At 34.8% G+C, this 14,984-nt stretch overlaps 2 protein-coding genes across 2 annotated transcripts; one reads left to right on the plus strand and one right to left on the minus strand.

Moving 5' to 3' along the window:
- The first annotated feature begins 3,979 nt into the window (after positions 1-3,979).
- On the plus strand, positions 3,980-6,744 carry LOC124828983 (uncharacterized). Its single transcript, XM_047302392.2, has 5 exons — positions 3,980-4,433; positions 4,514-4,690; positions 4,901-5,333; positions 5,629-5,718; positions 5,798-6,744. Exons 1-5 carry the CDS (start codon positions 3,999-4,001, stop codon positions 6,574-6,576), a joined length of 1,914 nt encoding a protein of 637 aa, XP_047158348.2. The 5' UTR covers positions 3,980-3,998; the 3' UTR covers positions 6,577-6,744.
- A 1,264-nt stretch (positions 6,745-8,008) lies between these two features.
- LOC148201553 (uncharacterized) lies at positions 8,009-11,753 on the minus strand. Its single transcript, XM_088110453.1, has 6 exons — positions 11,536-11,753; positions 11,285-11,325; positions 10,975-11,138; positions 10,751-10,850; positions 10,041-10,210; positions 8,009-8,791 (listed from the first exon to the last, which is right to left on the minus strand). Exons 1-6 carry the CDS (start codon positions 11,658-11,660, stop codon positions 8,273-8,275), a joined length of 1,119 nt encoding a protein of 372 aa, XP_087966579.1. The 5' UTR covers positions 11,661-11,753; the 3' UTR covers positions 8,009-8,272.
- Between the last annotated feature and the right edge of the window lie 3,231 nt (positions 11,754-14,984).

Here is a 14,984-nt window from a genome sequence, read left to right on the forward strand (position 1 = left end):
TGGTGGATGTAGTCATATAGATATCCTGGAGGCTTTCTGATCCTATCAGATCTCTTGTATCCATGATCCCCTTCATTGTTATTGACTTCATTATCAATGTTATTCTCTTCAACAATGTCATGTTGGATCTCCTCTTCTGCACACCTTTCATCACTATTGGAGGCAGAACTGCCTAGGGAATCATTAAAAAAAGTGATTTTGTCAGCTTCTTCATCATTCACTCCTGGGTTGTTCTGCTGATGCTTCCAAGGAAAAATGTCTTCATAGAAAACAACATTCCTACTTATAAAAAGTTCTCTAGTGTTGATGTCAAGGACAATATAACCCTTGACTCCACTTTTGTATCCAAGGAAAATCCCTTTCCTTGCTCTGGGGTCAAGTTTGCTCCTGCCAGCTTCAAGGGTGGAAGCAAAACAGAGACATCCAAAAGTTTTTAAGTCTAAATAAGTGGGGGGAACATTATAGATACGATCATGAGGGGTTTTGTTGTTAAGAATGGGAGTAGGCAATCTGTTTATGAGATAGACAGCATGGCTCACAGCATAGGACCAATAGGTATTAGGTATATTTGACTGAAACATAAGACTACGGGTGACATTTAGAATGTGTTGGTGCTTACGTTCAACAACAGAGTTCTGCTCAGGGGTCTCCACACAACTAGTTTGATGGCTAATACCATGCAAGTCATATAAGTTGACACAGTTGAACTCGGGGCCATTATCAGTTCTAACAGTCTTAATTATTTTACCAAACTGATTTTGAATTTTAATAATAAAATTTTGTAATAAGTCTCTAGTTTGACCCTTGTTGTTCATCAAAAATATCCATGTATGTCGGCTATAATCATCAACAATAGTAAGAAAATATTTATGCCCATGAACAGAAGGAATAGAAAAAAGACCCCATATATCACAGTGAATCATTTCAAAACATTCAGTAGATAAGGAATTGCTTATAGGGAAAGACAATTTATGTTGTTTAGCATAGTGGCAAACATCACAAACAGTATCAGTATTCATTTGGACATAGGGAAAATGTTCACAAATCTGTTTGACAGCCTTGTGTCCAGGATGGCCTAGTCTATAGTGCCATAGATTTACATCAACATGTTTAAAAGAAAAGACAGATCCTGGAACAGGGCCCTGATCAGGATTCTGAAAAGTTTGTAGGTAGTAAAGACCCTTGTAAGAGTTAGCACACCCAATCATCTTCAATGTAGAGTTCTCCCTTATCTGACAAAACTCAGAAGAAAAAATTAGGCTACAATTCAAGTCTCTTATAAGACTTTGAACAGAGATTAAATTGAAAGAAAAATCAGGGATATAGAGCACATTAAAAATAACAAAGTCTTTAGAAAATTGAACAGTTCCTGCATGTTTGGCAGTAATAATAGAATTATTAGGCAATTTGACAGTAATGGGTTTAATCTTATAGAAGGTGACAAAATTCCCTTTCTCATGGGTCACATGATCAGTGGCCCCAGTATCAATAATCCAAGAAGGAATACCTGGTTTGTCCTCCTTGTCATTCCTCTGCATTTGATTGATCTTATGTGTAGGCTCACAGCTTTCTCAATCATTTTTAGAAGTTTTTCAATTTGCTCTGGGGTGAGTTTGTTGAAAGTAGTGCTGGCGTCTCCCTGATGTATATTCTCTGATCCAGAACTGCTTTGGCAGACATTAGTAGAGTTCCAGCCATTTTTTCTCTCTTGATTGCTATCATTCTTTTTGTACCAAGGTGGAAAACCATGCTTGGAGTAGCACTCATCCACAGTGTGATTCATCTTGTTACAGTAAGAACACTGTTTTCCGTAATTAGGATTCTTTCCTCTCCCTCTTCCCAGACCATGTGACCCAGCACCACGACCTTGATTTTTTCAGGTCTGGTCTGTTTTCCAACTGCTGTTCCTGTTAGTAACATTGGCTATGACTCTACTGGTTTCAGTAGAGTGATTATGGCTTGCAGTGCCAGATTCAGACCTTTCTTGTCTCTCTTGTTGCATAATGAGGGAGAAAACACGATTGATGTTTGGCAGAGGTTCCATCAACAGAATCTGGGTCCTGACAGTATTATAGGCATCATTTAACCCTTTTAAAAAACATATAACGTGCTCTACTTCTCTATATTTTAGAGAGGTTCTTGAGAGTTCACAGCTGCAAGGGATTTCGCAGGTGCAGTTGGGTATGGGCCGAAGAGATTCCAGTTCTTCCCAGAGGATTTTTAAGTCAGTAAAAAATTGATTAACAGTTCTTTCCCCTTGTTTGATTGAATGAATGTCTTGGAGAAGATCAGAGATTTTAAAATAGTCACCTTTAGAGAATCTCTCCTTTAGCTCATCCCATAATTCTTTGGCTTCTTCAACATATATTACACTTTATGCAATTTCTGGAGAAAGTGTTTTTATAATCCACGAGAGTACCATCATGTTGCATCTTTCCCATGCGTCAAACGAAGCTTCATTTTTCTTGGGTTTCTTGATAGACCCATCAATGAATTTGATTTTGTTTTTGGATAGGAGTGCTCTTCTCATGCTTCTGCTCCAAGAAGAGTAATTATTCTCACCCAGGACTTGAGAGATGAGGGTTAATCCTGGATTCTCCCCTGGGTGTAAGTAGAAAGGACTGGCAGGCTTGTCTGTAGTATCCATGGTAAAAGGAAGCAAGAAACAATGCAAGAAACTAAGCAAGAATCATCAAAGAACGAAACCTGGGCAGCGGAAGTGAGGTGGGTATGATTTCTGCTCTTGATACCATAAAGAGAATGGGCCACACCAGAAATAATAGGCCCAATGGCCTTTAACCCAAAACGCATCCAATAAACCCAAAACGCGAAAATACTTTCGTTAGAGGCTGGAAGCTGCCTCGAGATCAGATGGCTAGTGGGTGAAAGTGCAGAAAGCTTCGAGTGGAAGAAAAGGAAGGTTCTAGGGCTTCCATGGAGACCCTTCGTCGGAGCAAGGAGTTGCCTTCACCGGAGACAAGAAAGAAGACCAAGAGAAGAAGAAGAAAGGCACGGTTAACAGGTTAGTGAAAGAATTCCTAACTTGATTTAGAGAAAAGAAAAAACAGATGTTATCATTTGAATGAGTGTGAAAATTACAAACCTTTGTGTGAGGGGGAAAACTCTATTTATAGAGTTCTAGAAGGAAGGGAATAAAAAACAGAAAAACAGAAAACTAAACCTAACAAGATTACTGTATTTAAAAACAGTGATCCATTGAATCTATAATACTTAATTCGAGCAACTCAACTCGACCTACGGTCTGACTAACTTGACTCGACCTTTGGTTCGAACTGACCTAATTTGACCTTCAGCTCAGATTAACTTATCTCGAACTTCAGCTTATGCCAAATTGATTTGTCTTTCAACTTAGGTCGACTTGATTGACCCTTCCGTCTGAACTAACTCAACTGAGTTTCTAGTCTGAGTTGACTCAATTGAGCTTTTAACTTAAGCCGACTTGGTTTTTACATACCACTTAATATCAATGATGAAACAACACTTAAAATAGTTTTTCTCTATATTTTTGCGTTTTTACACATTTTAATTTAAATATAAAAGTTTGAAAATTTGTAAAGATTATATTTATTTTGTAAACATTGAATTTAATAGCTTTTTTTATGTAAAATATTTAGTGTAAATAAGTAAGAATTGTGAAAGTATTTCAATATATTGATAAAAATATATAATAATATTAGTTTGGTAAAGTTACTCCAGATATATAGTCTAACTTGTTTCTGACTGATAATTTAAAATTTATTTCACCACCTAATAAATTGTTTTTGTTGATAGTCTAAACATCATCACATGAAATAACCTAAAATTTAAAATAGATTATTTCAAAAAACTCACAAAATTTATGCTTCATATTTATTCTCATCCTTTGATTACGGCGAATGAAACATTGACGTTAGTGACTTTTGGCGACATTATAGTACAATTTTGGAAGCTCTTCACAGTAACATTATTAAATTATTTGTGAAGTTGAAAGCATTCAAATGCGTGAGAATCATTGGAATGTTGACGTTGTTGTCCTTAAGCATGTTGAACGGACACTCCAGCTCCACTACTGCATTACATCTTCACTGTTCAGAATCTCTTCTCTCTTTGTTCCAACCTTCATTCTTCTTTGGTCGTGTTTCACCAAGAGCAAGACAACCATGTATTTCTCGCATTCACCTTCAGAATTTCAAGCTCAGAGTTCTCAAAGCACTACTGTAATCCCCCCACATCTTGTCAAACGAATGCAGCAAGAAGAATGCTTCAATTGTCACCAACTTGGACATTGGTCTTGGTACTGTCCTTCCAAATCCCCCAATTCTAAACGCGACTCACCTTCTCCCAACGGTGTACAGTGCAGTTGTGGGCATGGCGCATGCGAAATCAAAACCTCACGCAGTGGGAGGAACTTCTATACCTGCCCCATCAAAAGTGTACGCTTCTAACACTTGCAGTTTTGCATCTTTCTCTTGTGATTATGATTTTAAAGATGATGTTGGTGGTTATGTTAAAGGGGGTAAAATGTAAGGACTTTGTTAAGTGGTGCGATGAACCTGTTGCTGAGAGAGATTTGCAGCCTCCAAGGATAAAGTATCCTGAGTGTGCGTGTAAGGCTGGAGTTTGTAGAAGGGTTAAAAGCAAAGAGACAGATGGGGATTTTAAGTACTATTTTACTTGCCCTGTTAAACAGGTATGGTTCATGACCTTTATTTTCTGATTGATGTTATGGTTCTTTTTTGTGTATGTGTGTGTTATTGGGTTTTTGGGGAAAGATTTATGTTTTGTAGCATAAGAGGGATGATATTGGATTTTTGGTGCCTATAAGCTGTTTGATGTATATGGCAAGTATCCTTTTGGGTTATCTTGAAAATGTATCATTAAACTGATAATTGTTATATAGGGTCATGGATCTTGTGGATACCGTATTTGGGAGGATGAGATTAAACTGCTTGATGGAAAAAGCATTGTTCCTACACAGCGAAGCAGCCAAAGGAGTCTTCATGATTTTTGGGAGGAATGCCAAAATGATGAAACTGATAATGAGCTGGGAAGTAAACTCAGTGAAAGAATGAAAGTTACAGTCTATTCTGAGGATCCCTTGGCTGTGCCAGACAAAGAAGATAGTGGTGCAGTATTAACTGTAGCAGATTCGAATCGCAATGGTTTTCCAGATTTCATGGTTGATGGTGATGATTCCGAGTTTATAAACTCGGTATCGTGGGATACTGTTGAGGAAGAAGCATTTCTATCACTATCTCAAATATCAATACCTTCAAGGATGCGTTGGCGACAAATTATGTTTGAGAGGCGCATTTCCTCCAATGCTTCATTTGGTAATATTTTCTTTCTTTGTTCTCGGAGATCTGTTTCTTTCTTTCATTTTTCCTTTATGTTTCAGCTGCAACTTTTGGAGCAAAGTTACATTAGTTTAATTATTTTTACTTGATTCTTTACAAATTTAATCACAGGTCATTATTGTTACAATCAGTTTAAGTTTGAACTTAAGAAATTGGATTGTGTCATGTTTGAAAGCAGTTTAATCTTATTTAGTCTTAAAACTCTATTTGAGAGAGAAAACCTGTGATTTAGTCATATTTAGTCTTAAAACTCGATTTGATCTTATTGCAGGTTCTTGTCGAATGGGTTGGCTTGGCCGTCTTATTTTCTTCCATCCAGCTCAAAGCTTGAATCTCCCCACGCCTAAGCCATTTTTCTGCTGTATAACTTCATCAGTTTTTTTATGTGTTTATGTGCACTTTGATTTAGAATTGTGGTTGATTGTGTCTCATCCTTACAGGCATTTTCCCATCCTTTAATCCAATAATTGTCCCTAAACAGAGGAATGTTTCTGATGGTCCTTGCAACAAGCTTGCTATAAAAAGTGTTAGTCAACAACATGCCCAACTTTCAACTGGTTGCCATACTGAGGCTTCTGGACATGTAGTTAGTCCCAGCAAATCACCAGATGGTGAAAGAAAGTCAAAGGCATCAAGGCATAGAGAAGTGATCTTGTTCACACAGCAACAACTTCTAGCTGATCTAGAAACCTTGGCTCCTCATGAGCATGAGTCCATGAAAGAGGCAGCAGAAACCACTTTTGCAATATTAGATGTTTTACAGGTTGACTACAAAAAGTTTTCTGATCATGTCTTGGACTATATCAATTTTGCATCATCAATTGCAGAAATAGATAGATCCATGGAAAATTTCCTTACTATGGAAGATCTCAACAAATTCTTTGAGGAGGAGAAAATGAGATTAGTTCAACTCCAAGATGATCATGTCAAGACCAAAGCTTTGCTTGAAGCATCAAAAAGACATGGACAATTGCTATGTGAACAGGTCTCTCATCTCGAGGCCATGCTCAATGCAAAACAAAATCAATTAAAGTTTTGTGAGTTGGAGACCTTAAAGATTGAAACTCGCCTTGGTCATTTGGAAAGGAATATATTGGCGACTGACATAACGCTGAAGCAAACGAAAATGGCAAAGAAACAAAGTGAAGAAAGACAGACAAAGCAAATTGCAGCTCAGGAAGTTATGCAGAAGGCAAAACTTGAATTGGAAAATTGGTAACTCAGAATTGAAGTGTATATATAGCACACCTTTTGTGAATAGTGCATATATTTAAGCTCACTGTTCTTCTTCCTGAGCTGTGTAGGATTGTATCAGGTGTTATAATTGCAGACTTTTTGTTTCTAACACTAACAGTGTAATAATTCATCCTAGAACCTTTTATGTTTACATATGCTTACTTTAAGGTATCTATTTGTTTAGGCGAGTTCATACTCTACTCTTGCTTTTTGGCATATTATTTCCTTTGGGTTTTCCTGATGTCATTACTATAGAAGATGACAATGCCATTGCAACAAATTAATCAGATTATAGCAGATAAATTGTCGTTAGTTTGTGAAAGCTTTGCCGATTATCTATCAAGATGAACATGATTTTAAGTTCTTCATTGCCATATATCATCTCCCCATCATCATCTTGATTCTAGTGGTTGGTGTTAGACTTTACTAAAACTTTTAAATTAAAAGTGATAACAATTTTTCTTAACCACTATTTTGTTTGTTCTTCCCATTAATTTTTCTGGTTGCCATTATTTCACAATTTAGTATCTAAAAATGGGCCAAAATCATGTGATTTCGAACAGTGTGGTTGCAGTGTTTTTATGTTATTTTAAGAACGTAACTTATAAAACAGAAGTGAAACCTTATTTTATGATATTTTATGATTTTTTAATAACTTAAATAATCCTTATAACTTTAATATATTTATATTTTAATAATCATTATATTAGAATTTTTACAACAAAATTATTCTTTAAATTACATAAACAAAATATTAAAATAATATAATTTAACATATAGAAATTAAGTTATCAAATGTATCCACACTTAAACTTTTGCATTCTTGGGCAAAATCAAATCTAAACAACCTATGCACAAGACTCATCCTAGCCAAATAAGATGAACAAAGAACTCAAATAACTCAATCGTGAGTACACGTCTTAAACATGTTCAAAACATTTACCACATCTGAAAAAAAAAACTAACAACATTGGTCAAAGAAAACTAAATCCATGTTTTTTTAAAAAGAGGACAAAATTGATCAAAGTTTGAAAAATAAACAAAACCCAAAATGATCAAAAACATTTTTATCCCTTTAAATTACCGTATATCAAATCAAGGACTAGTACATGCACTTCCATTCATTTGCTCATAAAAAACATGTACTTTTATCCAATGTTTTCTTTTTGTTAACAAAACCATTTTGACAAATTAATAAATGAAATGAATTTTAATACACGATTAATTGAAGAAACAAAACAAGGCATTTACTTAAATCTATATCTTAATAAAATATGAAAACCCAAAAAGGTTTGTAATATTGAACAATAAAATCAACTAACTCAATGTACTCCCCAAAATTTTCATGCATAAAAAAATAGACCAGCATGGTATAATCAAGTCGAAAACATAAAAAAAAAGATGGTAGTAAGAAATGGTACAAAGCAACAATAACATTGAGAATACAAGCATCTGCACAATTTGCAGCTTACATGAACAAAAAAAGACTTCAAAGGGGGATCAAATGAAAATTTTGTTTAGACTTCCCAGAAATGGGTGTGCTGATAAATGAAAGCATACTTGGCAATTCTCTTTTGAAAAGAAAACATGTAATCTAACTGATGAACCAAACACAGACTACAAACTTGCTTTGATGCTAGACATATTAGTCCTAGACTACAAATGCTCGATATCCAATCTTATCTTCCATAAGGATGGTATCGGCCAGCACCATAACCACCTCTACTGCTCCCATAGAAGGGACCCCCACTAGTCCCTCCATATCCACCTCCTAGGCTGCCATCATAGCCACTTTGATAGGCACCGGCACCAGCACCACCAGAAGAACCACCACCCCCACCATATGCCCCATAATTCTCACTAGGTCCACCATACCCACCAAGATCATACCCTCTACTAAAGCTTCCACCATATCGACCAGCATAACCGAGGGAGGGATCTCCTCTGTACGGTCCCATCGCACCAGCATATCCTCCATAACCACCAAATTCACTTCCATAGGCACCATAAGCACCACCCCTACCGCCACCATAAGCACCACCTGATCTATAACCACCCCCAACTCCAAAATTGCCACCAAATCCATCATAGGCATCTCCATATCCAGCACCACCGTATGAAGATCTTGAGTCATTGTAGCGCTTGGATGATGGAGGTGCCGAGTTTGGCTTCTTTGGTTCAGCCTTCTTGATTTCCACCTACATAAGAAAAATGACAAGTTTACTTTATTGATGAAAAAGAATGTAAATAGAAAAAATGCTTCAATAAGGTTCTTGATCTGTTAAATTGCAAATCCATCCAGATACTTTGAATGCCAATGACTTCGTGTATTTGGAAGTAGGATACAGTAGTAAAACAAACATGCACACACTAAGAAACACCACTTCAAGTGATAGGTTCGGTATAGTTTATAAAAGAAGGAAAAGACAAGGTAGTTAGTACAGCTGTAATTAAATAGCTGTAAAACTACATTTTAATCACAAAAGATGGCATCATGTATCGGTAAAACTACATTTTAATCACAAAAGAATAGTAGATTTTTCTAATTAATACGCTTGAACTATCTTCCCATATATTTTACTCTCTACTGCAGCTTTTGCTTACTATTCAAAGCAAAGTAAACCTATCCTGAAGAAGAATAAGATAAGTTAACTAAATTTATCCAAAAAACCAATACAAACCCTCTCAGACTTCTGGAGGCACTGGTAGAAATTGCAACACAAACAGATATTCCCTCGTTCAAATTAGAACACAATTACATGAACACAAATTAAAATGCACGGGAAAAGTCCCAAGCCTAAATATCAGATCCCTTGCCCTTTCTTCCAACTGGTTATCTCTCACTCCTCTCCTTTTCCTTTTCAATAAGCACTATTTTCTTTCTAGAGTATTCCAAGGTCTCAGCAAATAACTGATTTGGCCAACCAGTTGACCCTTATTAATTTCCAATGTGGATTCTTGTTAGAATATTTACTTTGATACTCGGAGCAATAACTTTCACTAAAATACAGATAAGTATGATGATATGGAACTATGGATCCGATAATTTGATTTCAGAACAATGCAACTGGTACATTGAACTTAATAAAAAGGTGAGAAATCATTGCTACTTGATTATTTTCATTAAATTAAGAGTTAAAGTTACAGATTACTCATGAGTTATATTCTTTGAACAAGAGAATCAGAGCCAATAATGAGTCTCCACCTTGAAGATTAAAACCTTTAAAAGATATTTTTTGCAAAGGCAAACTCTAAAATATAAATTTCATGGCGCAAACAAAATCAAGTTGCCAATATTTCACTATTTTCAATTCCATTCAAAATAAACTTTCAGCCAAGAGATTTAAAATTTTATACAATCAACCCTCTGGATCTGGATGTCAGTTACACAAGTCAAGAGTAAAACAATGTAACACATGTACTCGGTTTTAGTAAAAGATTCCTCACCTGAGCTCCAGCAAATTCAATTTTGTTCCCCATGGATAGAAGATCATCAACTGCTTCTTCAGAATCAAATGTGATAAACCCAAAGCCACGAGATCTGTTGGTGGAGTGGTCCCGCATTATTTGGTGATCTTTTACTTCACCATAGCGAGTAAAGAAGTCTCTGAATTCATCTGCACAAGTGCATCTTTGATTAAAAACTACCAACCAAAGGAACTGCCGTTCACTGAAACTATTCAATGATTAATGAGTTACTTTGAAAATCAAAAACTGTTTCACTGTCTAACAGTCTGTTGAAAGTAAACTGTACCACAGATTTAAAGGGACAAAAGGGAATCATAATGAAAATAGTCAATTTACTTACACACCGTCAAACAAATAAAAACACGTCATTCACATCAGGACAGATGTAAATTACATGTGGCCAAGTGATTCATAAGAATTTCTAGGAGAAGAAAACTTGAACATACAAGGTACAACACAATAAGGGAGTTCTGTCTGTCTATAATATCAGAGTAAACCTCTGCAGATCCTAAACAGTACTCTCAAATATAAAAACAGTATTTAATTCTAGGATCTGAAACTTAGATAAATTTTTATGCCCATACTGTCCTCAGTTCGAAGGTTGCTCTCTCAAGGTGTTGCAATGTGTCCCCCTTGTTGACACCTCAGTCAAGCAGCAAAGAATTTAGCTAACTAAAGAGGTAACCTACCTTCAGTCACATTTGAAGGAATTCCACCTACAAAAATTTTCTTTGTCCTAAAATCCTTAGAGCCAACAGCTCCCCTTGGTATCGTCCGCTTAATCTCAACCTATATATGATGATCCCAAAACCATAAGAGCCAGCAAAGTATCCATTCACTAATCACTATAATCAAAACAAAAAACAGGTAACATGACATCCTTAGCCAAGACATCATCAGATTCAAGTCATACTTGTTTTCCATTGATGACGTGAGGATCCTCAATGACTTTATCAACCACCGAGGGATCGGCGTACGTTATAAACCCGAATCCGCGAGGTTGCCCAGTTTTCCTGTCCTTCATGATGACCGAATCCGTGATCTCACCATATTTCCCAAAGTGCTTAATAAATTGAGCTGCAACAAATTACATAAGTCATACGGGTAAGGTTATGAGAAATCAATGCTCAAAGCTACAAATCCACACAATTCAGAGAAAGGGTTGCCACACCCCAAAAATAACAATTACGATAATCATAAACAAAGGCAAAGCAAGCACTAACCAATGGTCGTTTCTCTCGCTAAACCACCTATAAATATCTTTCTGCAAATTATGGGTCGAGTGCAATTAGAACCAAATCTAAGAACATTATTATCGTCTAATCTAAATACCAACAAATTGAAAACCCTTTTTCTAGGAAGTGCAGAAAGATTGGTTCTTTTCATGAGCTGCTTTTGCCGAATTGCTCCAATTTAAAAAATTTCCGAAAAAACAAAAGAAACTACGATAAATAAATGGAAAAGGGCATATTACCCGGGACTGGCACCGTCGCCGGTGAGGGGTTGGGAATTGTGGGGTTCTTCTCTGTGAGAGAAAGGTGTAACGACGTCGTTGGGGTCAGCGGCATCCACCACATGCTCGTTACCGGGAGATTCCATAGCTTGCGAATTCAGAAGAGCTTGCGAAAGCGAAAGCGAAAGAGAATGAGAAAAGTAAAAAGAGAAACCCTAGATGGATATTGCTTCTCTCTCGTGTTTAAATTTTGTAAAACCCTTTTCTATTTTTTTTATTTTTTATTTTTTTTATTCTGAGAGTGAGTGGGGCTGATGTCGAGAATAAAGAAGAGAAAAATGCTCTTTTTTTCTTCCTACACCCCGTATAATTTCTAACTGTACGTCATAATTTTTAAATAATTATTTTATCCTTCATAAAAGTGACTTGTGGATAATCTATTGTGGAAATGTTTTGCAACAAGTTTTTCCAAATTTTTAGAACATAACATGTATTATGGAATGAGTTTTGAAAAATAAGATTTTTGAAATAGGCTTGTAAGAGAATATATGAGACGGTTTTCATAACGAGCTTCGTAGAAGAAACTTTCTAAAACATATAAGTTGTGTTTTGGAATAGAATTTGTAGAATCTTTTTCACAACATATATGATATCATAATTTACAAAATCAAAGACGCTTGACATGGAAATCATGGAATTAATTATGTTTGCGAGAGAATCAATTATTTGTATTTGATTAAATGATCATATACATTATATATATATATATATATATATATATATATATATATATATATATATATATTATTTTTTCATTCTCCTCTCCTAGTATTTAATTACAAGTATCATATAATCTATTACAATATGTATTATCCAATTAGAAGTCGTCTTGTACCAAAATAACTTTTAATGTCATTAGACTCCCCAACAACTTTAACTTAATTTAATTGATTACCTATGCATTATAATCGATTACATCACATTGAAGTCATTGAAAGGACTGACAACTTCACTTTTCAACGGTGTCAGAGTAGAAGTCACGTGGACATACACGACTTCTTCATTTGAAGTTGTGTAGGAGTTGCACGACTTACCTATTTTCATAATTTTTTTTAATTTTTCCTAATTCCATAATTTATGTGTGAAAATTTCTTATCTCAGTAAAAAAAAATTATACAAATCACATGGTTTACAATTTTTGGGACCTAGTCACCTAAAGGACAATGTTAATAAAAATGTGTGTTAAAAGAATAGTACCTTCAATGGACCATTTATGAGAGAACATAATGGATTCTTAAGTGGTAACAATATACATATATCATATGACAAATTAGTAAGGTGGTTATGTTAGAATTTAAATATGGCATATATTATTTTGTTTCCAATAATATATTAATTTTTTATAATTGTAGTATCGTGGAAGCTTGAAGTTGGTATGAAATGGACACAACATGAATAAGTTAAATACACCACACCGCCATATGTATTTGAGTAATGTAGATTATTACATGTCATTTTGCACTTTTGGATATGAGGTAAGTGCAAATGCTTATTGTCTATCTTTATTTAGAGGTGCCACAAAAATATCAACAATTTTTATCTATCAATGTGTGAGATGGCTATTACATTAGTTGATATGTCATCATTGTACATACTAATTGCAATCTAGCCTGTATACACATAATTTGGTGCAATAATTATGAAAATAAGAAAATTTAAAAAAAAGATACGATAATAGACAAGTCATATAACCTCACAAAAAATTAAATGGAAAAGTTGTGCAACCCCACACGACTTTTGTTTTGATCGCGTTGAAACTGAAAGTTGTTAGTCTCCCAACGACTTTAAGGTGATGTAATTGATTATAATGAATATTTACATTACATTGGAATCGTTAGGGGACCTAACAATTTCAATAGAAAGTCGTTTTGGAACAAGATAATTTCCAATTTTGAAAATGCAATTGGTACATGTAATTGATTATAGGCTAACTTCGCGGGTCAATCGGGCTAGCCGAACATCATTAAAAAAAATCAAACTTATGCCACAATACTTCATGTTAACCTAACCCGACACATCATTAAAAAAAAATCAAACTTATGCCACAATACTTCATGTTAACCTAACCCGACAGTCTCACTAAGGTCTGATACAACTTAACTAAGGTCTAATATAGGTTGACCAATATTTGAAACAATCCATATGATAATTCGTTTCAATTTTCATCCCAACAACCCGTCATCTACTTGTTTTCATGTAAAAATTCAAATTTCAATTTGTTTCCATGTGATATTACACTTTCGATGACAAAAATAAAAAACTAGGCATACGAGCCCAACAAATTGACAATTAGTCGAGTTGAGTTGTAAAGGTCTTGATCAAACTATATCAAACCTTGATCAAACTGTGTTAATATGAAATGTCGCGAGACATTCAAATTTTATAACAATTTAAAGCAAATAAATATAAAATTTAAAAACAATTTTAAATAAAGGCCTTTTAAAATAGTGAAATTAAACGAAGAAAATTTAATGAATAAAAAGACAAAAGGTTATTAAACCTTGAAAGAATGATAAAGCGTGTATCAATATTAACAAGTTTTAACTTCTTGTCCTCGAAAAACAATTATGAACATTAAGATTACACAAGAGCAACATCAAGCAACCAATTATGCTAAAAACTTGTCCACGAATTATGTTATATTTAAAAATCATCCTAAAAAGGTATTAAATATTAAAACACAACATACATTCCTAAAAAGTTATTTGTTACAATATTTCTTCCACTCAATTCTATATTTTCTATCAAATATAGTACATACAATAAATTAAAGAGTTGTAAAATAAACAAAAATATAAAATTAGAAAGTTAGAAATCCTTAATCGAATTCATAATTAATTATTAATATCCAAATAACAAAATGGCATTTTGAATCCATTCTACTTAGTTATATTTCAGTCCACCGTTTCATCATCTACCACCCTACAAATGTAATCCTATTTTACAAGCGACATTGCATTACCATCATTTAAAAAACAAGTTACAAACATGGTGAAGCAATAAGGTAGAGCAATTACAAACATCCCTAAATGGTAATGAAACTGCAGCACTAGCCTAAGAACGAGACAAATATGCAACGTGATGATCAAAGAATGATAACACATTCCTAAATTTGCACAGCTAGATGTAGATAACAAAATTCTCAGGTTTAGAAAACATACAACATTAGTCAGGTCTTATCAGAAGTGAGAGTAGTGGAAGAGTCTAAAACGTGTTCTGTGGATTAACCCTTCTTCTCCCTTCTCGCTTATAATATGGAGTTTCGTCGATGGTTCTCCTCACATAGTCTACAAATGGTTGAGGTGTTCGCGGAGACATTTCATTTACAGCAGACGGGTTGCTTCTATCAGGAGTTATGGGAGCTGCAATGCTTGTAGTTGTAGTAACCGAGGAACTTGTTTGCTGAGATC

This window comes from Vigna umbellata, chromosome 3 (assembly GCF_029865625.1).
Source record: "Vigna umbellata cultivar VRB3 chromosome 3, Vumbellata_1.0, whole genome shotgun sequence".
NCBI classification, from domain to species: Eukaryota; Viridiplantae; Streptophyta; class Magnoliopsida; order Fabales; family Fabaceae; genus Vigna; species Vigna umbellata.